Genomic DNA, 26,826 nt, shown 5'->3' on the forward strand with positions numbered 1-26,826 from the left:
AGGGATGTAGGTACACATAGGATTTGGGTGCCAGCCGTTTCTTGGGGTTCCTTGAGCCATGGCATCTGCCTGACTGTGTATCTTCTAGGCACCAATGACCCCTGCACCCGCCCTGCTGAGAATCAGAGCTTGTTCTAGGTGTCACCTACTGGGCCCTAGGGGCCTTCCTGTGACCCTAAAGCATTGAGCTGGAGTATCACTAGTGAACATCTACTCTTTTCAGACATCACAGTGTGTTCTCTGTGTAGTTCTCCCTTTCAAATTTCTTGTCTATGATATAGACACAATTAATCACATTTTCTAGAGGGTTAAGACGGAAGCTCAGACACTCATGTAATTCACACAGGATTTTACTAGTGTTACAAACCAAAATGCTGTGCTGTGTGCTTAGTCATGTTCAACGCTTTGCAAGCCTATAGACTAGCCCACCAGGCTCCTCTATCCATGAGGATTCTCCAGACAAGAATACTGGAGTCGGTTGCTGTGCCCTCCTCCAGGGATCTTCGAAACTCAGGGATCAAAATTGCGTCTCTTATGTCTCCTGCTTTGGCAGGCAGGTTCTTTACTACTTGTGCCACCTGGGAAACCCCATAATAATACCTTACCTACTATTATTTTCCCCCATCATTGTATTCTTTGTATGGTAGCTATGGTTTACATGAGCTATAATTTGCAGAGATTTACAAGATCTCATGGCTTACTAAAAATTTAGCATGAACCAGGTATTATAATATAGATATAAACTTACTAGTTAACAAACAGTTAGAATACCTCAAAGTTTCTTGTTCATATGGTTAAGACTTGCTATCTGTAAAGTCTGGCTGAGGGAATATTTTCAGTAGTTTTGTTAAAAGGCGAAGCACACTGATTGAAACTGCCCACCCTGGCCAGGCACCATGGTAACCATTTGCATGAGTTGTTTTACGACAGGAGGTCCTGGTAAGGAACACGGAACTAATAAGCCTCCACCAACCAGAAGAGTTTGGGAAAGGTCAAAAGGAGACACCACCTGTCCAACCACCTCCCAGAATCCTCTCTGGCATCCATCTTGGCTGAACAAGGCGTGCACCACCAGGAAGGACTCTGAGTCAGAATAATTGGCTAAGGACAACCCAGAAACTAATCCCATCACCATAAAACCCGAGACTGCAAGCCATGTGGCAGAGCAGTTCTCCTGGGTTCCCTTACCCTACTGCTCTCCACCCAGGCGCCCTTTCCCAATAAAATCTCTTGCTTTGTCAGCACATGTGTCTCCTCAGACAATTCATTTCCGAGTGTTAGACAAGAGCCCAGTTTCGGGCCCTGGAAAGGGTCCCCTTCCTGTAACAGTTTGATTTAAAACTGCCATTTTTTTCCCTCTTTATTTCCTAAGACTTGCCTGCATAATTAGGCTTAACCTCAACTCCTAGAGGCCTGTTTTCATATTCTGGTTTACATACGTACAAGACAAAGGCAATTGTTTAGTTTTTCAAAGAACAGTTCTGCCACCTAAAGTTACCAAAATCAGTAGCAAGATTTTTAATAAAACTGAATTTTCTATGTTTTACAACTTAGAGTTTTAATTTATCATGTCTTCAAAGGTTTGTATAAGGCATTTAGCAAAGACTTTTCTGAGTTTATAAATTAAACCCAAGCAAAAGCACTACTTTTTAAAAAAAAAATTAACCTTTGCATGTTAATAACCAGTTTACTTATTCTGTGTGACTCAGGTAACTGTTGGTATCCTCAGCATGTTTGGTTACCATTTCCTTAGTGGCAATCAATATGCCTTGTCTTTCTCACGATATAATTAAATAAGAGCTGTAAACGCCTTATATAAAGTGCACTTAAATATAGCAATTTGTATACATTTATCTAAATTACACCAACTCTATACCTTCAACTTTAGTTTTCTAAGGATCCAGTCAACAAGTTTTGATCTTAGAGAGTTTAGAAGCCTTTGTTTTTTTTGGTTCCCTGTCTATTTTACTTACTTTTATATACAAGGCTCTCCTATCTCCAGAGTCAGGTAAAGCCCAGAAGTCAGGCCCCTTGGCCTAACTGTCCCAAAATTATTGGTCAGATATCTCAGTGTAAAGTTTAGTTGTCCCTTAAATAGATAACTTAAAACTGTGATAAATAGAATAGACTCGTTTAGCTTTTAATGTTAGAGACCAGTAGGGGTCCCTCATGGTTCATTTACTTTGTTTTTCAGTGGCTCAGTTCTGACTGACTCCTTGTGACCTCATGGATTACAGCATGCCAAGCTTCCCTGGCCTTCACTATCTCCCAGAGTTTGTTCAAACTCATATCTATTGAGTGGGTGAGGCCATCCAACCATCTCATCCTCTGTCACCCACTTCTCTCCTACCCTCCATCTTTCCCAGCATCCAGGTCTTTTCCAGTGAATCTGGTTCAGGACATGTGATGCAGTAAGCAACAGTGAGCAGTAGCTGGAAGCAAGGTCTTTGTTTCCCAGACTGGAAGTCCTAACCACTGGACCATAGGAGCCAGCAGTTAGGGTTAAGGTCCCTAGTCTTGCCTGTCCAGTCAAGAACGAATTCAGGCAAGGAGGCAGAAGGTAGAGAGTAAAGAAAATTACATGCAGAAAGGAGCAAGGATGAGCTCAGAGAGAGTCTCACCTTTGGGAAGTTTAAATCTTTTATTAGGGGGCAGTTTCCAGGTCTTTGTCTTCCCTCGGGCCAATAATCTTGCTTTGTCTCCCCCCAGCCCCTGGTTAATTAGTATCAGGACCTTCCCCTGGGGTGTGCACACACACCTTAGCCAAGGTGAACCTTGAAGTGAAGGCTTCTGAGAGTAGCAAGACTCATTAGGACCTGGCATTATCCTTGACTCCAAGGAGCCTTTCTGTACCTGTGTAGTGTCTCCCTTATCCTAAAAAGGGGGAAGCAGAGATCCTTTAATCTTTTACTCAGACAGGGTTTTGTCTCTCTTTGTCCTTGACATGATTATCACCTTAAGATGTTTACAAGAGACAAAGACAGGTTATTTACCCTGATTCTGCTATTACTTCCATCTTGGAGAACACACAGGAGGCTGCTTGTAAATTCTTCAACTGGACCCCACCTATCTCTTGCTTCAGGAAATGCAAAGAGGAGGCTAGATGATTGCAAATGTCCAACTTAGAGCCACACTATCTCCTACCTCAAGGTGGGTCCTGGCATCAGGTGGCCAAAGTACTGAAACTTCAACTTTAGCATCAGTCCTTCCAATGAGTGTTCAGGGTTGTTTTCATTTAGGATTGACTGGTTTGATCTCCTTGCAGTCTAAGTCTAAGACTCTAGAGTCTTCTCCAATACCACAGTTCAAAAGCATCAATTTTTCTGTGCTCAGCCTTCTTTATGGTTCAACTCTCACATACATATATGACTACTGGAAAAACCATAGTTTTGACTAAACAGACTTTTGTCGGCAAAGTGATGTGTCTACTTTTTTTTTTTTACATATAACTGAGTAACTTTACTCTTCAGCAAAAATTAATGTAACATTTTAAATCAACTATACTCCATAAAATTTTTAAATATTTACATGTGATGTACTCGAGAAAAATTTCTTCCTCACCCCTTTTAATGCTGGTAACCTCCCACTTATGGTTTCAGACCCACAAATCGAGAAAATCTACTCTGGCTGTTTGGACCTCTGTTTCTCAAACACCATGCCTTTTCATGCCTCAGGCCCTTGGCTCTTACTGTTCCTTCTTATTCCTCATCAATCCCTAGTTTTTTGATGGCTAGAAATCACGTTTGTGCTTAATTAACACCTCCTCAAAAAAGCTTTCCTAATATAACCAGCATGGTAGGTTCTTTCCCTATTACTTTCTCTACTGCTCAATTTCTGCTACAGCACACATCACAGTCTATAATAATAGCCTTATTTAATTCTTATTTTCTTTCTGCCTACTAGAATGAAAGTTCACCGAGAGTACTTTTATGTATTTTTAATCAGTGTATCCCAAATACCCAGAATAATGTCAGGTACCTGCTGCTGCTGCTGCTGCTGCTGCTAAGTCGCTTCAGTCGTGTCCGGCTCTGTGCAACCCCATAGGCGGCAGCCCACCAGGCTCCCCCATCCCTGGGATTCTCCAGGCAAGAACACTGGAGTGGGTTGCCATTTCCTTCTCCAGTGCATGAAAGTGAAAAGTGAAAGTGAGGTCGCTCAGTCATGTCCGACTCTTTGCGACCCCATGGACTGCAGCCTACCAGGCTTCTCTGTCTATGGGATTTTCCAGGCAAGAGTACTGGAGTGGGGTGCCATTGCCTTCTCTGTGTGTCTACTTTTTAATATGCTGTCTAGGTTTGTCATAGCTTTTCTTCCAAGAAGCAAGCGTCTTTTAATTTCATGGCTCAAGTCACTGTCTGCAGTGATTTTGGAGCCCAAGAAAATAAAGTCTGTCACTGTTTCTCCATCTATTTGCCATGAAGTGATGGGACCCAATGCCATGATCTTAATTTTTTGAATGTTGGGTTTTAAACCAGCTTTTTCACTCTCTCACTTTCTTCAAGAGGCTCTTTAAGTCCTCTTTGATTTGTGCCATTAGGGTGGTATCATCTGCATATCTGAGGTTATTGATATTTCTCCCGGCAATCTTGATTCCAGCTTCAGCTAGCCCAGCATTTTGCATGTTGTACTCTGCAAATAAGTTAAATATGCAGGATGACAATATATACCTTGATGTACTCCTTTCCCAATTTGGAACTAGTTTGATATTTCATGTTCAGTTCTAAATGTTGCTTCTTGACCTGCATAAATGATTTGCAGGAGGCAGGTAAGGTGGTCTGGTATTCCCATCTCTTGAAGAATTTTCCAGTTTGTTTTGATCCACAGTCAAAGGCTTTAGTGTAGTCAATGAAGCAGAAGTAGATTTTTTTCTGGACTTCCTTGCTTTTTCTATGATCCAGTGGATGTTGGCAGTTTGATCTCTGGTTCCTCTGTCTTTTCTAAATCCAGCTTGTCCATCTGGAAGTTCTGGGTTCATGTACTATTGAAGCCTAGCTCTAAGGATTTTGAGCACTACCTTGCTATTATATGTGAAATGAGTACAGTTGTGTGGTAGTTTGAACATTCTTTGGCATTGGGATTGGGCTTCTTTGGGATTGGGCTTCCCTGGTGGCTAAGATGGTAAAGACTCCACCTGCAATGCAGGAGACCTGGGTTCAGTCCCTGGGTGGGGAAGATCCCCTGGAGAAGGAAATGGCAATTCACTCTAGTATCTTGCCTGGATAATTTTATGGACAGAGTAGTCTGGCAGGCTACAGTCCATAGCATTGAAAAGAGTTGGACACGACTGAGTGACTATCACTTTCTTTGGGATTGGAATGAAAACTGACCTTTGCCAGTAGTGTGTGAAGTGAAGTGAAAGTCACTCGGTTGTGTCCAGCTCTTGCGACCCCATGGACTACAGTCCATAGGATTCTCCAGGCCAGAATACTGGAGTGGGTAGCCATTCCCTTCTCCAGGGGATCGTCTCAATCCAGATCTCCCGCATTGCAAGCTGATTCAGCTGAGCCACCAGGGAAGCCCATGCCGTAGTGTAGTAGTATCAAATCTTGTTTAATCTTGTAAATGTCTATTTTATTTTTCTCATCCTAAATAACCATCCAAACAATTTTTTATTCATATTAAGTAACTCCTTAAAAAAATTTTTTTTTACCTCATTGAAATAATAGCCAGACTTTCCCCCCCAAGTTTTTTGTTGATATTCTTAGTTGCTCTTATTAGCATCTGTAAGGCCCATTGAGGGGAAGGCCACAATGAAGCTTCCTAAACTAATTTTTCTCTGTCAAAAAAAAAATTAATTTGACTTTTGCTTTATCAGTTCAGTTCAGTCACTCAGTCGTGTCCGACTCTTTGCAAGCCCATGGACTACAGCACGCCAGGCCTCCCTGTTCATCACCAACTCCTGGAGTTTACTCAGACTCGTGTCCATTGAGTCAGTGATGCCATCCAGCCATCTCATCCTCTACCATCCCTTTCTCCTCCTGCCTTCAATCTTTCCCAGCATCAGGGTCTTTCCCAATGAGTCAGTTCTTTGCATCAGGTGGCCAAAGTATTGGAGTTTCAGCTTCAGCATCAGTCCTTCTGGTGAACACCCAGGACTGATCTCCTTTAGGATGGACTGGTTGGATCTCCTTGCAGTCCAAGGGACCCTCAAGAGTCTTCTCCACCACAGTTCAAAAGCATCAATTCTTTGGTGCTCAGCTTTCTTTATAGCCTAATTCTCACATCCGTACATGACTACTGGAAAAACTATAGCTTTTACTAGATGGACCTTTGTTGGCAAAGGAATGTCTCTGCTTTTTAATATGCTTTCTAGGTTGGTCATAGCTTTTCTTTTCATGAATATGACCATGGTTTGGGGGCGTTACATGACCAATTTTTCCCTCAGTGCTAGAAATGGTCATTCCCAGGTCTTGTGAAGATTTAAGAGGCCACTCAATGTGCTGTTACTGGACTCGGCCATAAAACAGTATTCAGAATTCTCTGGACTACCTGTAGTTACTAGTCTCTTGTGGTCCAGAAAAAATTGTCTTTTGTTGTTTCTTCCCCTATCTAGAATTATACCATTATAATCATTGATCTTATATGGAACTGCATTTTTGATCAACTGTTTTAAGTCACCTAGTTATCATTACTGTTGCTGGGAGGACTGGTTACACACTGGGTACAGAAAGAGACAATCTTATAAAATAGACAAGATATAAGTAATGAAGCTAATAACACTGACAAAGTCATAGCATAACAGGGAGACAAATGCACAAACAATTGGGAAACAAAGGAGAAACTAAGCAATGATTAGTATAAATAGTTGTAATCCAGTTGCAGTAAATCATGACGTCTATGGGAGCCAGTGGAAGAAGCTAAACTCTAGCAGAATCAGGTACATAGAAAGCAAAGATATTTTATCTCTGTTTACAGGGGAATATTTTAACACCTTGTTGTAGGCCACAGCATAAGAGAAAAGGTTTTCTGAAAAATGAAGATTCAAGCTAGTATATTTTCTAAGGTCATGAAGCTAGAAATCATATTTATTAGTAAATTCAGTCTCATGTAAATGAATTTGACTCTTAATGGCATGCCTATATTAATTAGATCAACAAACTTAAACAATATTAGTATCAACTTAATATTGAATATTTCCCAGTTCACATGAACCTGAAAGTCATTTTGGTCAGTTTCTTTAAATGTACAAGCTTTGGTTTTTAAGGGGAAGTTTAGAAGGCTTTTTCTTTTTGCTCCCTATTTTACCTACTTTTATATAAAAGGCTCTGAGATCCCCAAATTTGGGAAGAGATAAGGAAGTCAGGCCCTTTTTCCTTCTGGGAAGGTGGTGGTTGTTGCCTAGTCTCTCAGTCATGTCAAACTCTTTGGGGCCCCGTGGACTACAGCACACCAGGCTTCCCTGTCCTTCACCGTCTTCCAGAGCCTCATCAAACTCATGTCCATTGAGTCAGTGATGCCATCCAATCATCTTGTCCTCTGTCATCCCCTTCTACTCCTGCCTTCAGTCTTCCCCAGCATCAGGGTCTTTTTCAATGAGTTAGCTCTTCCCATCAAGTGGCTCAAGTATTGAAGCTTCAGTTTCAGCATCAGTTCTTCTAATGTATATTCATGATTGTTTTCCTTTAGGATTGACTAGTTTGATCTCCTTGCAGTCCAAGGGACTCTGAATAGTCTTCTCCAACACCATAGCTCAAAAGCATCAATTCTTTGGCACTCAGCCTTCTTTATGGTCCAACTGTCACATCCATGCATGACTACTGGAAAAACCATAGCTTTGACTGGATGGACCTTTGTTGGCAAAGTAATGTCTCTGCTTTTTAATATGCTGTCTATGTTTGTCATAGCTTTTCTTCCAAGGAGAAATTATCTTTTAATCTCATGGCTGTAGTCACCATCTGCAGTGATTTTGGAGCCCAAGAAAAGAAAATCTGTCACTGTTTCCATTGTTTTCCCATCTCTTTGCTGTGAAGTGATGAAATCAGATGCCATATTAGCTTTTTGAATGTTGAGTTTTAAGTCAGCTTTTTCACTCTCCTCCTTCACCTTCATCAAGAGGCTCTTTAGTTCCTCTTTGCTTTCTGCCATAAGGGTGGTGTCTTCTGCATTGAGGTCATTGATATTTCTCCCAGCAAACTTGATTTCAGCTTGTGCTTCATCCAACCTGGCATTTCACATGATATACTCTGCATAGAAGTTAAATAAGCAGGGTGACAATATACAGTCTTGATGTACTCCTTTCCCAATTTGCAACCAGTCCGTGGTTCTATGTTCTGTTCTAACTGTTGCTTCTTCACCTGCATACAGGTTTCACAGGAGGCAGGTAAGGTGGTCTGGTATCGCCATCTCCTTAAGAATTTTCCACAGTTTGTTGTGATCTGCAGTCAAAGGCTTTAGTGTAATCAATGAAGCAGAAAGTGAAAGTAAAGTCGCTCAGTTGTGTCCGACTCCTTGCGACCCCATGGACTGTAGCCCACCAGGCTCCTCCATCCATGGAATCTTTTAGGCAAGAGTACTGGAGTGGGTTGTCATTTTCTTCTCCAGGGAATCTTCCTGACCCAGGGATCGAACCCAGGTCTCCCACACTGGGGGCAAATGCTTTACCATCTGGGAATCCCAAATGAAGCAGAAGTAGATGTTTTTCTGGAATTTGTTTGCTATTTCTGTGACCTAAAAGATGTTAGCAATTTGATCTCTGGTTCTGCCTCTTCTAAATCCAGCTTGAACATCTCGAAGTTCTCAGTTTACATACTGTTGAAGACTGGCTTGGAGAATTTTGAGCAAATTTTCAATTTGCTTCTGTTGCTAAGTTCTTAAGGCCTTTTTTTTTGCCAATTGAAAAAAAAATTAAAAAAATTAAAAAATGATGTTTGCCCTCACATCTAACATGCTAAGTTTTAACCTAGTAAGTTTTTAAGGCTGATATTTTCCAAAAACAAACTTTCTTGTCTCCTGTACAATAATAAGGATTTGTTATAAAAGTACACAGAGTGAAAAAAAATCAATGAAATAGTGATATCTTCACAGTTGAATTCTTAATATATTTTCCACTATATGCAAAAAGAAAAGAAAATTGGCAAATATTTTGGATAAGAACCAACATTTTTAAAAGCAATAATTTTAGCCTAAATACCTAGATTTACCATTTGTATAAAATAACATTTTATAAAAATATGATTTTATAAAATTTGTATAGCTAGGTAACAAATGACTTGCCTAAATAACATTTAGTAGGTGGAGTCCAGGGGCCACAAAATAAATTCACTGACATTGTATTCATAATTCATTGAATTCATAATTCATTAATCATTGAATTCATTAATCATTGAATCATTGAATTCATAATCATTGAATTCATAATTCATTAAACTGTGCAAAATTGCAATGAACAATGTGTATTAAAGCAAAATTCCCATCAATTATTTCTATCATTTCCATCACATGACAAAGTGTGGCTGTATGTATTTGGGAACAAGTCCTCCTGTGGGAGTTAGTTATAAAATAAAAGTGTATGAAACAGTAAATAATACTGAAACCTATCAGGGCAGCAGCTCTTAAGGGTTAACACTGTAGACAGATTACTTTGGAAAATATCTTTATCCCTTGGCATACTAAGAAGTCACCTCATAATTGCCATATCTCCATATTTTGTTCTAGAGTGCTTGGTTTATTAAAATCATTGTGAGACTTGTTTTAAAGAAAAATCTGTTTGTAAAAATCCAAATTTGTAATATATTCTTTTAATATCATTATAGAATGTCTTTTAACTGTAGACTAAAAAATCTGTTCATTTTCAGAAAAATATTTTGATGTAAAATTTTTTAAAACAAAGAGGACCTATTTTTGTTATTTTCTCTTTTATCTAATTTTTGTATCCATTTTGTCTGGGCATATAAAATGGTAAAAATATTTATGATATTTGCACTAGGTGAATCTTATTAAAAACAAAATACAGATGGCCATAGAGGCTGGAAATACTAATATCTTTTTAATAGATTGACCGCCCTTGATTTCTGAGGTAAATGTACATGTTTTCCCATGAAAATTAGACACACAAATCATCTGACACAATGTATGACTGATGGAAATGATTGATGGGAATTTTACTTTAATGTACATTGTTCATTGCAATTTTGCACAGTTTAATGAATTATGAATTAATAATGAAGAATAACACATTCAGCATATCATAGCAGTAAACCGCTTTTATGGATATTTTTCATGTCTCCAGGCTTTCTTGGCCATGCTTAGCAGCTTTAACTCAAAGGATTAAAGAATTATCATTAAACTGTCTTAAAATAGTCAACTTGAAGGATATTTTCCTGTGTGAATTTTTTCCTAATTGATTCCGTTTTATTCCCAATAAACTTACCTGCATAAGCTGTACTATTAAAAAACACTTATCTGATAGGGTAATTAGATGACATATGATCATAGTCCATTGTTTTATGATTCAATGACATCATGAGGGAGTAAAGGAGGAAAATTAATAATTATATATTTTTAATTAGGAAAATAGACAAACTAAATTTCTTGTTGAAACAAAGAAGAGTCCTGTGTCAACCCTGCTTCTCTTAGAGAAAGAATCATGATGCTGTAATATCAATGGATATTCTGAGAGACTATTGGGTTGGACAAAAATTTCCTTCAATTTTTTAAGTGAAAGTAAAAGACTCATTTTTCATTTTCACCAAGAACTTTATTGAACAACATATTCACTGTTTTGTTCCACTATCTTCTGCCATTTTTCAGGCAACTTCATAATTCCATCTTCCCAAAACTGTTTATCTTTTTTTTTTAGATACTAAGTAGAATTATTTAATAATTTTTATGATATTGAAATAACTAAAAATATAAACACTAGACATTTATTACAAAACTATTTTGACAAATTCTTTTCTAGGTATTTTACTCTTAGGATTACATACTAAGATAATTATGGACAAAATATCTTGGATTTGCTTCAAAATAATATGCATATTGGAGGAAGTGGTGGGAGTTTAAAATGAAACTGGCCATAAGTTGACAGGTATTAAGGAGGCTCATTATAACATTTTATCTACTCTTGTATGTTTTTTACATTTTCTACTTAACAGGTTGAAAATAAAAGTACCAGGCATATATATTTTCAAAATAAAAAATTTTTAGAAATATAAGCAAGCTTAAAAAAAAATTAGGGTTAAGTCAATGACTGTGATATATATAATCATTCTGCCCTTCCAACCCAAGCCCAATCTTAATTCCTTCAGACCTGAGGAGAGCTTTTTTCCCTTATTTCATAATCCTAGGAGACCAATGTTTGTCAATGGTGCTGACTTCATAATCTCTTTCCAGCTTATGTGATACTCTCCACAAGGAAGCAGAACTCTAAAAGTCTGTTTATAAACCATATGAAATTACTACTTGATAAACTATAGAAGGCTTTAATACTTATCCAAAGGAAGAAAGACTCCAAAAACAACAGAAAGAAGATTCAAAACAGATAAATTCAATATAGCTGGAGAATGTATTTTTATTTTTGTAGTTTTACACTAGGAAGTCAACATTTAATAATCCATTATTCACAATTGAATTATAAAAATTTTTAATCCTTAAATTGTACATCAATATCCTATGACTCCAAATTTATCACTTTCCTTCAAGTCTGAAGAAAACAATCATGTAACTTAGTAACTTCTACAGACAGCAAAGTCCCACTGACATAACATTTAGTCTGAAGTCCTACACTCAGATGAGAATTAAGAACAGCCAGTATCTAACTGGCCTGAAACCTGACTGTGTTCCTGGCTCAGGATTCCTGTAGTAAATCTGTAAGTCCACATTAAGACACAAAAATAAACTAGGGTGTGTACGTCATATAAAAACTTCACAGTAAAAATAACAAAAATGTTAACAAATTTCAACCATATTACAGTTTTCATCCAATTAGCATTCAAAATGCCTGATTAACTGAATTAAATGCAATTTTTACAAATGTTAGCCCAGCATTTCAAAATGGTTATGGAGTATAACTTTTAAAATGTCCAAGTATGCTGTACATATTGCACTTTTCTGCTAGGCTGGGCTAGTATCCTCCATGGCAAGATACCAAAACTACTGAATAAAATACACTTTAAAATCATAAGCAATTGATTCATTTCCCTGAAATCATCATCATCATCACCAAAACCTTCCAGTATTTTGTAAGATTTGATTCCTTAAATACAACTTCAAAGTTTAACTTAAGGAGAAAAAAAAAGACCCTTATATATTTGACTTATTTCCTTTTTTGGTCATTCAGTGACCAAAGAGAATTTTAAACAAATTATGTTTCATATTTTCTGGCTTAATAAAAAGCTAAAATTTCTATTATCCAAATTAAGAAAAATTTTACTAATCAGAAGCTATTTTCAAAAGTCTCTGTATGTCTGTTTGTAGGTCCTCTTAGAACCTTTCCAAACTTTCATAAACAATAGATTTTAAACAATTATGTATTAGAATCAAATTAGGTAAGGAAAACATTTTGCAAAAATAAGATCACTTCCCAATATGCTTGACAGAAACAAGCTATTCATTTTCATTTGTGTTCCATTGAAGACATTACTGAAATCTGTCCAATGGTTTATTTCCAACTGGTCCACTATGAAATTCTTTGGAATGTTTTAAGATTGGCTGTAGCTAGAGTTCTGACTTCCATTTGGACCCTGCTCTCCCTCACTGTTTGGAGGAGGTTTTGGTTTCGGCATCTTACTAAGAATAGTTGCCATCTCTTTTCTCTCATCAAAATTTTTCCACTGCTCATACAATTTTAAAATAACCCTGATTATTTCCAAAATCTTCTCCCTATCCACAGAAAGCTCAGCAAACCACCGTCTGGCATCTTTCTGCTGTACAACACAGGCTACATGCAGGCAAGCTAAAGCTATCATGAAAGGAGGATACAGTAGGCAAAGATCCGTTCTGTAGGTATCATTCACTATCCTCCATGCAAGGTGAAGCAACATGTCTTCTTGGCCCATGTCCTGCACGTACTGGAGCAAAGGTCTATAAGGATGATACACTATCAAGCAACAATCCATTAATTCTAAAAGATAGAATTCACATTCTAATACATGGTTCATCTTATAAGGAAATTCCTTTGGAAAGGCATATGAAAATCTAGTTTTCAATACAGAAGTAGGAGCAGCAATCAATCTTGTCTTTGAGACTACTCCAAATTCCTCTACTTTGGATGCCAAAAACACACATGTAGGAGCCATTAATACAGGATCTATACTTTTCAGAGAATACCTTGCATAGAATCTCTTGAAATAGACCATAGCAGTGGCAATAACTTGTTGTCTTAATTTAAGATGTTCACCTAGTGCTTGGATAACATTTGTAAAAATTATCTGTAATTTCCAATACTCTTCTTCTGAGAGAAACTTTAAATCCTTTTGGCGTTCCTTCAACAGACCTTGTTTATCCAAAATCCATTGTAAATAGTGGGAGCTCTGCCAAAAGTTCCCTGCCATGGAACACAGCTTGCCCTGATAAAAAAGCACCAGCCGGCGGACCCACCCGCGGAGCAACCATAGACCCAACCCTCCCGGTGTTTATCTTTTTGAGCAAAGAACTCTTCCAGGTGTCTTTTATAGTCTTCCAGGGAATTGAAATTTTTTCCATTAAGAAAATTTTGTAAAGGCTGAAATAAATAGACAACTGAAGATGCAAAATCTGATAAATAGGACTGATGAATCAGAACTTCCCAACTGGTAACAGTTTTTGCCTGGTCATCAAAGAAATATTTGGTCTTGCATTATCCTGATGGAAGATTATGCATTTTCTGTTGACCTAATTCCAGACACTTTTTGTCAAGTGCTGCCTTCAGTTGGTCTAATTGAAACATTTTAATTAGAACAAGCAGAAATATGGTCAAGAAGGTGTTTTTTTTTCCCTCGCATATGTGGAACTCTAATATCAAAGCAACTAACATAACTAAGCTGGTGCAAATGATTTCCAACACCGATGGGGGTATTTTGAATATGTTGGCTATCGCCCACTTGGTATTAACATTACTCTCTATTAATGTCTTGATTTGATTGCTATCAACTTCAACTGGTCTACCTGACAGTGAAGCATCAACTAGTGAGAATATTCCAGCACAAAACTTTGCAGACCACACTAAATCAGTCACAGCACGTTCTCCATACACTTGTTCATTTGCTAAGTTGTATCCAACTCTGCAACCCCATGGTCTGTAGCATGCCAGATTTTCCTATCCTTTACTATCTCTTGGAGTTTGTTTAAACTCCTGTCCACTGAGTTGGTGATGCCATCCAACTCCCTCAACTCCCTTCTCCTTCTGTCTTCAATCTTTTCCTGCATCAGGGTATTTTCCAACATCAGCTCTTTGAATCAGGTGGCCAAGTATTGGAGCTTCAACTTCAGCATCAGCCCTTCCAATGAAAATTCAGAGTTGATTTCCTTTAGGATTGGCTGGTCTGATCTTGCTATCCATGGGACTCTCAAAAATCTTCTCCAGCAACAGTTTAAAAGCATCAATTCTTCAACCTCAGCCTTCTTTATGGTCCAACTCTCACATCTGTACATGACTACTGAAAAAAATCATAGCTTTGACTGAGTGGACCTTTGTCAGCAAAATGATGACTCTGATTTTTAATACACTGTCTAGGTTTCTCATAGCTTTTCTTCCAAGGAGCAAGTGTCTTTTTTGTGGCTGTAGTCACTGTCCACAGTGCTTTGGGAGTGCAAGAAAATGAAATCTATCACTGCTCCCACATTTCCCCCTATCTATTCGCCATGAAGTGATGGGACCAGATGCTATGATCTTCATTTTTTGAATGTTGAGTTTTAAGTCAGCTTTTTCACTCTCCATACATTGTACAAGTCTTTTTGTATTTCAGTTGTGTTTTTACCTTTCTTGAAATAATAAAGCATAATATGCCAAAAATCTTGCTTTTTTTTTTTTATTAGACTGTGTACACAGTCCTGTGTACTGTCCAGACGGTCTCAACACCACAGTACTATCTCAGGGTTGCCTCCAAGAAGTAGCTCCCACTTTGGGATCTGGGCAAAATGCACCTCCCAAAGATGGAGAAATTGAAGAGTCCCCTTTCAATAAGTTCCCAGGTGATACCTTCGTTACAGGTCTGGAAATCACACACTGGAAATCTCAGACCTTTGTTGCAAAGCCTGCCTTGTTGCATACTGCTATTGCTCTTTCTGCTGCTGATTCTGCAGTCACCCTTTCTCCTATCAGGTAAGGCTTCTTCTTTTTTTTTAATGGCAATTTTAGAGTGTGTGTTCATTTTAGGGTACCAAAAATGTTTTTTCTTTCCATCTTCAGTATTAAAATGGCTACATAAAAATTCACCCATTTTGATGGTATTTTTGTTAAATGCACTTTGATATGACAGCTGTCATAACACAATCTAACAAAATTGTTTCAAATGAAGTCAAAGACAAGTAAGCACTACTAGAGCCATCTTACAGAAAAAACTGAATGAACCTTTTGGCCAACCCAATAGATTTTACCAAGGCGTGGACAATAGGTTGCTTATTAGCAATAAGAAATAAGTAGTCTATTAGTAGTGTACCCTTTTGGAAAGTGTGGGATAACAAAGGAAAGCTTTTCACTATTCATTGTTATAAACCAAATGCAGATTAAATGTACACTACCTTCAATTCAGATATTAAGATATCCCTCCCTCAGTAATTTTATTAGGCCACGTGTATAATCTCAAGCATAAGCTGTGATATATTTTATAGTACTTCAAAAAATTTTAAAGCAATATGTTTTTAACCCTATAATAAATATAAAATGGATCTCAACTGATGTTTTATAAAATGTGCATTTCATAGAATTATTTAAGAATGAATCCTTAATAGACCATCCTTGTAGGTATGTTAGCAGAGTGTTAAGATTGTCTAATACCATATTAGGGCATTACTGCATTTTAAGAAATAAAATAATGTTAAAGAACATAATTTTGCCAGATAAAATATAATAGAATATTAATAGCCAGGAATTTGACTTGTGAAAAATCCTCACATGATTACTAGCCTGTTAAAAAATGAGGGAAACAAGACTCTACCAACCCACTGTAAGCTGTTATGTGCAAAATAATGTGCTAGTTACAAAGTCCTCTGGGAAGTGAATGAGAGTCCTGATGTTTATTGATATATTTCATTCCTAGAGTCCATTTGTTGCAGGTTTTTCTTATGTTTCCAAAGGAAATAAGTAAGCCATCTCAAATTCAGGTCTTACCTCCAATAAAGTAAAAAATGTGAAAGATACTATACGACTGGCTGATAATTAAAACTGGACAAATATTTTCTCTCATTGGAGACTGAAAGTGTTGTGCTTAAAATTTGTGATTCTCCTTAAAAAAAGGGGTAAAAATGAACTTATTTACAAAACAGAAGTCAAATCACAGAAAATAAACATGGTTACTAGGGGATAGGGGCAGGGGAGGGATAAACTGGGACACTGAGGTTGACGTCTACATACTACTATATATAAAACAGATAACAAGAACCTACTATAGAGCATAGGGAGCTCTCCTCAGTACTCTGTAATGGCCTATGTGCAAGAAGAATCTTTAAAAAAAGTTCACACGTGTGTATTATAACTAATTCACTTTGCTGTACACCTGAAATTAACACAGCATTGTAAATTAACTGAACTCCAATAAGTTTTTTAAAAAAAATAAGTAAATCAAGTACTTGTGTGTCTTTAAGAAATGAACATTATTTTCTTCATTTTTCTAATAAAAATTAAAAAATAGAATTTGTGGTTCTCAAGCTAATGAACACCTAAGAATTAACGTTGCAAATCTACATGTGGACTGTATAATTCTTTGGTTCGGAGACAATGACATTACAAAAGAACAAAACTTCCCAAGCATTTCCCCACTTAAGAGTAATTGTGGATCTCAAGGGAGCCCAACAGATAATATTCTTTTTATGCTGCCAATTTGCTAGTGGTTTCATATTCACTAAGGCAGATTTGTCAATGGGTCCTAAAGAAAAGATGTGAGGCCTCTGCGAGGCCTTTGTGTCAAGTCTCTGGGGGTTATCTGGGTAAGGTTTCAGTGAGAAGTCTCTTTAGGGCATGAGAGCTCCTGCATTCTGTCTCTAAATGAACTCTGTGAGGTTTCCATGTGAAGTCTCTGGTGAGGCCACATGAGGTCTCTGGGTGAAGTCTCTGTATGAGGTCCCTTTGGAAAGTATCTCTGGGAAGTGTATTAAATCTGTGCTAGGTTTCTGTCTGAGGGCCTGTGAGGCAGCATGAGGTCCCTGAGTGAGGCCTCAGTATGGAATCTCTGTGGAAGGCATCTGTGCAGGAAGTCTCTCTTGAGAGTGGTCTCTGTAAAGTCTTGGTGTATTGTCTCTGTTTGTTCCTCTCATTTCTGGTCTTGCTGTACCTTATGGAAGACTGAGCAGAGAAGGAAGGCCAAACGGACTGGCTTCTTTCTGTTTTCTTGCTGTTCCATCAGCATCACCTGTCTCCTCCCAGCAGGGGCCACAGGAGTCTGTGTTCAGGTTCCCCACATTTCCATGAGCTCCCTTCTGGGTGCCCTGGAGAGGATCCAGTAACAGCCAGGTTCAGGTTCCAGCCCTGAGTCCCGACTCCTCCCACAAGTCCAGCTTCCATTCTCACTGCTCTGCCCATTCTCGAGACTGCCTTGGAAATCAGACCCCAGAGGCAGGAACTGGCTCCAGGGAGGAAGCAGGGTTGTGAGCAGTCCTGTGTCCACTCCGCCTTACCACCCCAGGTCTCAGATCCACATGTTGAGAAGTCAGACAGGTGTGGGGGACGGGGTCCATTTCTGTTGCCATATGGATCAGGGGCACATGCTGGAGCAAAACTCTCCACAGTGGGAAAGACACCCCCGGGAGCTGTGTCCACCGTGTACCCTGCACATGGCAGAATGCACCTAATCACTCTAGGGAAATTCTTCCTCATTTCCCTGCTTTCCCATATGGATGGGGCCCAGGGGACAAGAAATGCTGTGCTAGAAGCAGAGCAGTGGAACACTCCTGGACTGCACCCTGCCCCCCATTTTGGACAGGTCACTCTCCTGTGGCTCAGACAGTAAAGAATTAGCCTGCCATGTGGGAAACCTGGGTTCAGTCCCTGGGTTGGGATGATCCCCTGGAGGAGGGCACGACAACCCACTCCAGTATTCTTGCCTGGAGAATCCCCATGGACAGAGGAGCCTGGCGTGCTACAATCCAGGGGGTCACAAAGAGTCAGACACGACTGAGTGACTAAGTACAGCACTCCCGCCCACCACCATCCTGTGACAAATCCTGTCTTATTGCTTCTTCTCTTGCCAGACTCCGAGGTGATCATGGACTAAGAGCCAGGCAAGTAATTGTGTGATTACTACATAATCACAAGCAAGTCCCTTGGACTCTTTAGTCTCCACTTCTCCCCTGGAACAGTCCTTGGCCATGTGTTTATGTGAACCAGACTAGGAGTCACATTCTGTGTTCCCTAGACCTGGCTTTTATACTTATTGTCAAATCATCCTTTTGGGAATTCAAGAAGTGATGTATAAGCTTGTTAAATATAGTGTTAACCTTCCCTGATTTGCTTTACTTCTACAAGTTTGACCTTCTGTTTTGACCTTAGGGTGCTTTCTGTAGGTCTGTGATCTTAGAGTTGGAATGGGGTAGAGACCCTGGGGTGGGGCCATGATGAGCTGCTGGACTATTAGCGTTTCCTCCCTTCTAGGCCTTTAGATGGCTGTATGTCAGGAGGCTTCTCTTTCACTGCGCAGTTATGGGCACCTCATACCCCTTTGCCTTCTTCCCTGGATACAACCTTTTATCTTCATCTACATCTTACACTAGATTCACAGTGTATGACCATCAGATAGTTAGTACACATAGTCACAGCCCTGTTCTATTCATCTAAAACTTCTCCTCTGGGGTTAACATAGAGGGGAAGGTAGGTGACCATGAACATAGCTATTCATTTATATGGGACAGGGGTCAACACAGCCCTCAGCAGCCTCCCTAATCCTCCCCCACCTACACACACAGAGCTGGAAGTGCTATCCTTGCTCTGCTCTAAAGTGTAGGAAAAGGAGAGGAGGTGGAGAGTGATGCTGTACTCTTTATTAACGCTATTAACTCAAAGGGGTTCACAGGGCGTATGTCAATCCCAGCCTTCATCATAGAGAGAAGGAGCTCTCAAGGGTAGGTATTGTAAATTGCCTAACAAGAGATCCGGGGGCAGATTTATCTTGCTTCTAAACTCAGAGCCCAGTACCCTAATTCCCTCCAAACTTCCATCCACTTGCTTCTAACATTTCCTGGAGCCTCAGTTGGAATGTCTAGCTCTATCATGCCTCTGTAAACCTATCCGCTATAGCTGAATAAAGTTCAAAGTAGAGTAGAAGCAGGAGAAAGACTGGTTGAACCAAATCCTTTGTGTGGGCTTCATAGCTTTTCCCCACCTCATAGTTTTTGTTTGTGTGATGACAGTATTATAATATACAATGAAGAGATTCGAGACAGGGAGAAAGCTTACAATGCTACTCTCCTTCCTTCCTCTATGCCCCTCCATGCCCCTGCCTTCTAGAAAACAAAGTGCACAGCATAGACAGCAGTCATTACACTATACTCTTATGAGAAGAAAACATATGTATTGGGGAACATTAAATATCTTGGATACACTGAGAAAAACTTTCTTTACATCGACTGAATTTTTTCTGGCAGACATGTTTTTCTACTAAAGCAAAGACTAGAGAATTACTTTACAGTTGAGCAGGCAAGACACCTCCCCAGAGATGACAGTGCCTTGGACAGTGTTGATGGTGGACTAGGGCACCTGGAAGCCTTGGTCCATGCTGGCAGGGACGGACCAGAGTCAGAGTCTTCTTGGGGGATGAGGTTGGGCTCAGCTGATCATCATTGAATCTTACACTTTTTGAGCTCTTTAGATGTTTGACTTCCCTTTCTCTGATAGAACAGCTCTGGCCCTTGGAGGTGGCTTGATGACGACAGGCTGTATAACCCATATTTTCCCCTTGCTGTGGGTAAGAGGGAAGCCTGTAGTAGCAGAAACACCCACATAATGGGGCTTGGAGTTCCTGTTTGGGTTCTTTTAACTCTGTGGCATGAAGTCCATGGTGAATTGCCATTTTTTCTTCTAGGATGTGTCCAACAGCTGTCATAAGTGCCTGAGCCTCAGCATTCTCACTGTTCAAGATTGATCTGCTTTTGACTGGTCCTTCGCTCTGGGCAGTGGCCAATATGGGCTTGCAGTTTTGCAGGGCATCACCACCTTTAACTTTTCTACTGGGGACAACCCACTTTAAAAGTAGCCTTATCCCTTTTCTGAAGAGGCTTTCTTGAGGACCCTGTTTCTTCTCTGGTGTGACCTGAAGACGTTTGGTTCCAAAAGACTGTATTTTTCCCCAGACCTGGGCAGGGCATCTCATACTTCCAGCTTGAGAGGTCCCTAATTCTTTGAAGCTTTCCTTATGCTCTCCTGGTTTATGCCTCCTACAGTCCTCTCTTTTGTAAGTAGGGGCTATCATCTTGCTCTGGCTCTTCCATGAATCCTGAAGTTTTGGAGTTTCGGGCTCCTGCTGCCTTAGGCTTCTCCTTTGGGCTGCCTTAAAGCCATGTAGTGTCTGGGAAGCTAATCTGTCTCTGGTGGGGAATCTTTGAGGATGGCAGTGAGGCACTGTAGAAGTCAAGTTGTCTGCACCAAGGCATGCATGTTTGGGACAGTGTTGAAGCTGGATGTTTGACCGAGCCTTTACTTTGGACTTAAACTTACTAGCAACGTTCGTGTTAAGGCATGGCTCACCTGGACGTTGGAAAACAGACATTCTAGTGAGTGGAGAATGTTTATTGGCCCCTGGGGCCTCTAAATTCCTCCTATGTACACTTGTGGTTTGGGGTTTTGTTAACACTTTGGTTCCCAACGTAACTCTAGACTGTTGATGAAAAGCAGGAGACTCCTTGGCCTCTGTGGCTTCCCTGGCCTCTTTACTTCTCAAAGGTTGGGATCCTAAGTTCACCTCCATCATTTTTACCCTTTGGCAGGGGTCTTGTGAGGCCTGACCACCACTCTCCTCTCTTGCCTCATTCCTTGCCGTTGTAGAGCCTGGATGTGACTCTAGGCTGTCCCTCTTGGTCCATTTCACAGTCTCATTCTTCCAGGTTCTTCCCACAATGCTGAGTTTGAAGGACTGAGAAGGTAACCTGTCCTCCAATCCAGTCAGAGAAGCCTCTGAGGGTCCAATGTAGTCATCACACGGGATACTAGCCAGCACCCTCTGATTTTCCTTATACACAGGTGAGGGGGTAAGGAGAGGCCTTATCAGGGTGGGAACTGACTCTTCTTTTATTACCTTCTCTCCTGAATGGGCTTGAGGTGGTTTTCCGAGGAACTCAGCAAATTTTACTGTTGAGTGGGACTCAGATACACAGGTGGCTGAGGGCGGGGAGACAAACTGCATGGGGGAGGGTGGAGGCTTTTTCAATTTAAAGAGATTTATGGGCTTGAGGACCTTGAGAGGTAGGCCCCACCTATGCTTTACCCAAAACCTTGTAATATGTGCTTCCAGTTCCTCTTGAGTGTCTGGATCGAGGACCCCATAACAGGTGTTCATACAGGGTTCCCAACCCTTCAAGATGCCTAGATTGCTGGTTTCTGTGTGAGTATCAGACTTGGAAGAAGGATGCTTGACATCAAGGCTAGACTGATGTACATTCACAGAAACTAACCCCTTGCTGTTCTGCCCCAACTTTCTGCCCAAATGGCCTTTCAGAATGTTGTCTAGATTCTTATCTAAGCTCCTTAGTAAATCAATTCCTGAGTCACTCCTCAAGAGCCTTAGGTCATTTTCTGACTCCTCAGAGTTCACCTCCTGAAACTTCACTACAGAGCTTTCCGAGTTCCTAGACAGATCATTTGGAACCTTCCCCAGAATATGCCCTAGGCCCTTGCCCACATTCTGGCTTAGCTGGAACCTCACCTTCTGTGCATCCTTGCTGCTTTCACCTGTAAATGAAGATGGTTGTGAGGGTCTATCCTTGCCCTTTGCCTGGCATGTGCCTGGTAATTCTCCCTGAAGCTGCCTTATCTCTAAAGACTCTTGGATCCTTTGGGGCAGCTCCCATCGATGTTGGATGAGCCAGTTTTGGAGATGTTGTTCCAGCTGCTTCCTGAGCTCTGGACTGATCGGAAAATTCTCAGGAAGGATGGAGCCCGCCCAGCTGTCTTCAGGAAGGTTGGAAGGGAAGGCATTAAAGACTTCCTGAGATTGTTTGACTACAGAAGATAAAGTCCTCCCATTTTCTAGTTGCTTCTGCAACAAGGACCATTCTGAATGTTGAATCTCTGTTGGGGTAAGAGACTGTAGCTTATTCTGGGATGTAGGGCAAGACAGTCCAGAGGTCCTAATCTGGGCTGAAGAAGAAGATGGTAGAATTGGGATAGAGGATTTTAGATGTGCCTGGGTTTGGGTCCGAGCCAGAGGTGGGGGCTGGAATTGAGGTATTGTTGGAATAAAGAGTTGAGGCTGGAACTCTAGATGGGACAAGGGCTGGAACTGCGGAAGCAGTGGTGATATTTTAGCTTGCATTTGAACTGGGCAGACATGAGAAATTCTGTTGAATAAGAAAGGAGACTGTGGTACAGAAGAGGTCTCAGGGATCGAAACAGTAGCCACCAAGGATTCACTGTGTAGAGAAGGGAGACCCCAGAAAAGCTGGTTATATTTCTGCTGTAGATTGTTCCCCAGGACCTTGGGATATGAGAACTGCTGAGGGTAAGGCAGCTGCTCTGGTTTGTCTTTTGTGCTCCAGAAAGGCTGGGGGGTTGTGGTGTCCTCCTTAGCATGTAGAGATTTCAACATATTCCCCAAAGAATTCAGGTGACAGCCTGGGCTCATTTGTTTTAGATGTGATTCATCTTTTTCTTTTTCCTTCCAAATCTTGATCTCAACTTTCTTTGTCACTTGTATATCTAGGAGCTTCTGTTCATGAGAGTTGAGCAGAGAAGGGCTACTAGCCTCTCCTTGTCTGTCTGTGGGGCCTATCCAGAACGAGGGCCCTGCTGGGATGTGGGAAGGGTGCTTTTTCTGGGACTTGTACTCTGATGAGGTTGGGAGATACAAGGCTTTTGCAGCTGCCTGCCACCAGGACAGGGCTGAAACGGGGCCATGTGAGTGACCGAGGCCTGAGATAGCTGGGATGAGAGAAGCTGACCAAGGAGGATGTGGAAAAAAGCTCTGCGGGACAGTGCCCAGAGGCGGTGCTATCGAGGAGTCACGCTGAGTCAAAATGGAGTCTAGCAGTGGTGGGGTAGAGGAGGATGTCAGAGGACAGGCCTCTGAATCAGGCGGATATGGTGGGGGCGAGGAAAGAGCAACTGGTGGGGATGAAAGGAGGTCTGGGGAATCTAAAGGCTCGAGTGGCTGAGAGGAACTCAGGGATGTGTGTGAATGAACAGAAACTGAGGAAGTCGTCGGGTCTGGTGAAAGGACGGAGGCCAGAGGTACACGATGCTTGGTCAGAGGAGCCAGTAGGGACATGGCAGGAGCGGCATCTTCCACAGGTTCCCCGCATGGCTGGCGGGCTCCAGCAGGCAATGCTTTGCATACCTTATCAAGGAGGTCTTGACAGGAGAACTGATGAAAGCTGCTCTTGTCAGGGAGCCTCCTCAGGTGGCTGCAGGAGGCGGGAGACAGAAGCTGCAACCAGGAGCAGATGGGCCCAGCAGGGCTGGGCAGGCCAGGCAGGGGTGGACACTTTCAGCCCAGGATCTCTCCTCTGCCCCTACACTGACGCCATCATGCTCCTGCTGTCCCTCACCCTGGGGCTTTCGCCACCCTTCCCGGGGCTGGGGTCACATTCTTGGTTTCAGGGGGAAGGAGGACCCAGGAGGGAAGGGGGAAAGATTCAGTACCTTTGAAGAAGTGAAACCAAGTGGCGAGTCCCCTCCAGTTCTTCCAGGCAATCTCTGCAAGCTGGAAATCAGGAGACTGTCATGGTGGTGAAGGCAGAGGCCTAAGAGTGCTTCAGGAGGCTAAATGCAATGTCTCTTTAAAGGAAATCTTTGGGGGATTAAGCTCTAGAGCCCAAGCATCAGTGTCCAAGGCGTATGTCCCTGACAGTGATGGCAAGGCTCACTTGACAAGGGTTTGTCCATTGCAAATTACTTCCACATTCATTACTCCCTATGGCCCTTACAACTGCCCTATAAGAGAAAGGTCAGCATCATCTCACAGAAGAATCTGAGCAAAGTTAAACAACTTGTCCATAGTTAGACTTGGAGGTCCCAACTCCCAACACAGGCACAACTGTTCCACCATGATCCACATACCCCATTTCCAGGTTCTTCATGGCTTCACTCTAAGCACACATTCCTGGGAAGTATCTGGGCTCTGATCTCCTTCCCAGGAGCCTCCCCAAGGCTCTGTTTCCTGAAGAATAGGTTCTGCCACTGACATCCTCAGAGACCGTGGAGCTGGGCCCTCAGGGACAGGAGAGATGGAAGCTAACTCTCGGGGCATGCAGGACTGAATGGCAGAGGCTTACCTTTCAAAGATCCACTTTTCTTCTTACTCTGGCTCCTCCTCTTCACCTCCACTTGATGCTGAGAGATAAGGAAAAAAGGAGAGACTATCACCCAACTCTCTCCTCTCTCCGGGTGAGCTACAGATGTTTAGTGTTCATGAACAGTATGACTTTCTACATTTAACTAATGGACCTCTGTGGTTTTTTTCCTTGCTTACTTATTTTTAAAGTGGATAACAATATTTTCAGCTTTTTCTTTGAAGAGTGCAAAGAAGGATTTTGTAAGTGATATTCACCATAAATTTCTTCTGTCATTGTTCCTCTGATCAAGAAACACACACATTCTCAGTTGTGTGAAACTAATTTCCCATGTGAGCTTTGTCAGATAGGATTCTGCTTCCCAAGACCAGACCTCCACTCTACCCTCTGTTCTGAGGCTCTCAGGGACTCAACATTGCGCTTATAAGGATCAGTCCCAACACAGGGGAAAGTCTCACTCAACACCTGCTATGGAAAGGTGGCTAGTGAACCAGTGCTCAGGGATCAGTATTCCTGCAGAGACTGAACTCTTAGTAATTCAGTCCTTGGCCATTAGTCACTGCATTTGGGACTTGCCCAGAGCTCTCCACCATACCTGGACTCCCGGCCTGAGATCTTGGGCTATAAATCCTATAAATCCTTTTGCCCACTCTAACCCTTGTCTGGCCTGGCTTGTCCCTAGAAGGATGATGTCCTATGCTTTCTTGAGAGTTCCCATCTCAGTAATCTCTCTGAGTGATTTTAGAAAGTGGATAGAAGAATTAAAAAAAAAAAAACAGATAATCTCTGTTGGGATCGAGGCAAAGGTTTCTTACCTTCCTGATGTTTCTATGTTTTCTAGATGGTGGGACGTATGAATCACTCCGTAAGCATGGGAGTAACAGAAGGAAGAGCCCCAGTCCACAGAGGAACGCAAGAAGGATATCAATCAACCAGGAAGTCGAGCTGGATCTCAGCAAGGTAGCAGTAATGCTTTTCAAAGAAAAGAAATTCTCCATTTTCTGAATTGCACTGTTGCCCTTTGGCAGCAGAGTACTGGGAGTTCACTTGAGCTCAGAACCCCAGACCTGCATCACAGAGCTATGGCCTTGTCACAAAGGAGTCCTAAGGGTGGGGGAGGGGCGGGAAGAGGAGTAGGCTGAATCATGGCTCCCTCTCACCGAGCCCCACAGATCCCTGCACCCTCCTGAGGCTAGATCCCTCCTTCCAACTAGTCTCATCCACTCAGAGAGACCGTAGCCAATTTTCTATTCATTCCGCGTGGAATACAGATATTACTGGGTTCCTTCATCCATTAGAGATCTGGAGCCAAGGCGCACCAGCTTTAGTACTCTTGAAAATCTGAAGTTGACCCTGAAAGTTTGGCTATCTGCCAGCAATTTTTACACTCAGAAATTCTTTTATCCTCAACTCCAACTTCCCCACATGTTTGTGTCTTATGTAAACCTAGAGGCTTGTTTAGTTTCGTGAATTTTGAATAGCATATGTTTTATCCCATTTTCTATCAGAGAGACCAAGACGCAAACGTAAAACTTTTTAAAAATTCATAAACATGAAAGAATTATAAGTAGTTATGTAATAAAGAAGAACAAATCTGACTCCACATTAGATCTGTTTCTTTTTACTTTAATCTTTGTGCTTTGTTGCTTGTGTTTATTCATGCTGACTCTGCCCATTCCTGTGACTCCAGGCTGACCTCACCCATTCCCTGGACCCCAGAATGCTCTGCACCTTTTGTAAATTGAAGTAAACTGTGTTTAGTCATGCTGGCTTTGTACTTTTTGTGGAAGAATGTTGCCTATAGCCTGAAATATACAGGATAGCCTATTTTCATGGTGCTGACTTTTAAAAGCTCCTTCATATGGAGAGAAAAAGTTGCAGAACAGAAAATAACATTTGCTTTGTTGGAAGTTTACAGGAATATCATGACATGACCATGACTTGACCTACCTGGACAGCTGCTAGAACAAAGGATCCAACACCTGTAATTTGCAACATCTAACCATCCCCCTTCCTCACCTTGCCTTTAAAAAGGTTTTCTAAAAGGCTTCTTGGGCATGAGCCACCTGTGTCCTTTCATGGCCCTGCTATAAACCTTTCTCTGCTCCAAACTCAATATTGCTTAAAATGGGCACACACATGCTTGCATCTGGTAACAGTTAAACCTTCAAATGATATTTTTGTAAGTATGAAGCATTTATAATTCTGGAGTTAGTAAAGCTTTAAACTGCACAGAGAGCTTTGGGACATACTACAAAC

General features: G+C 41.2%; 1 protein-coding gene and 1 pseudogene across 2 annotated transcripts in view; one reads left to right on the top strand and one right to left on the bottom strand.

Annotated features, from left to right (window-relative positions):
* The window catches only part of FAM240B (family with sequence similarity 240 member B), a 144,792-nt gene that overhangs the window by 69,023 nt on the left and 48,943 nt on the right, over positions 1–26,826 (top strand). The window contains exons 1-2 of one of the 2 annotated variants that reach the window (XM_070459472.1): positions 22,283–22,356; positions 25,409–25,527. In XM_070459472.1, the coding sequence (XP_070315573.1) occupies positions 22,338–22,356; positions 25,409–25,527 (138 nt within the window). In that variant the 5' untranslated portion in view covers positions 22,283–22,337. Of the gene's footprint in view, positions 1–22,282; positions 22,357–25,408; positions 25,528–26,826 lie in introns of those variants that run through there. The other variant, XM_070459473.1, reaches the window with a different exon arrangement.
* On the bottom strand, positions 11,494–13,551 carry LOC110122382 (cyclin-C pseudogene; annotated as a pseudogene).

This window comes from Odocoileus virginianus, chromosome 31 (genome assembly GCF_023699985.2).
Source record: "Odocoileus virginianus isolate 20LAN1187 ecotype Illinois chromosome 31, Ovbor_1.2, whole genome shotgun sequence".
NCBI classification, from domain to species: Eukaryota; Metazoa; Chordata; class Mammalia; order Artiodactyla; family Cervidae; genus Odocoileus; species Odocoileus virginianus.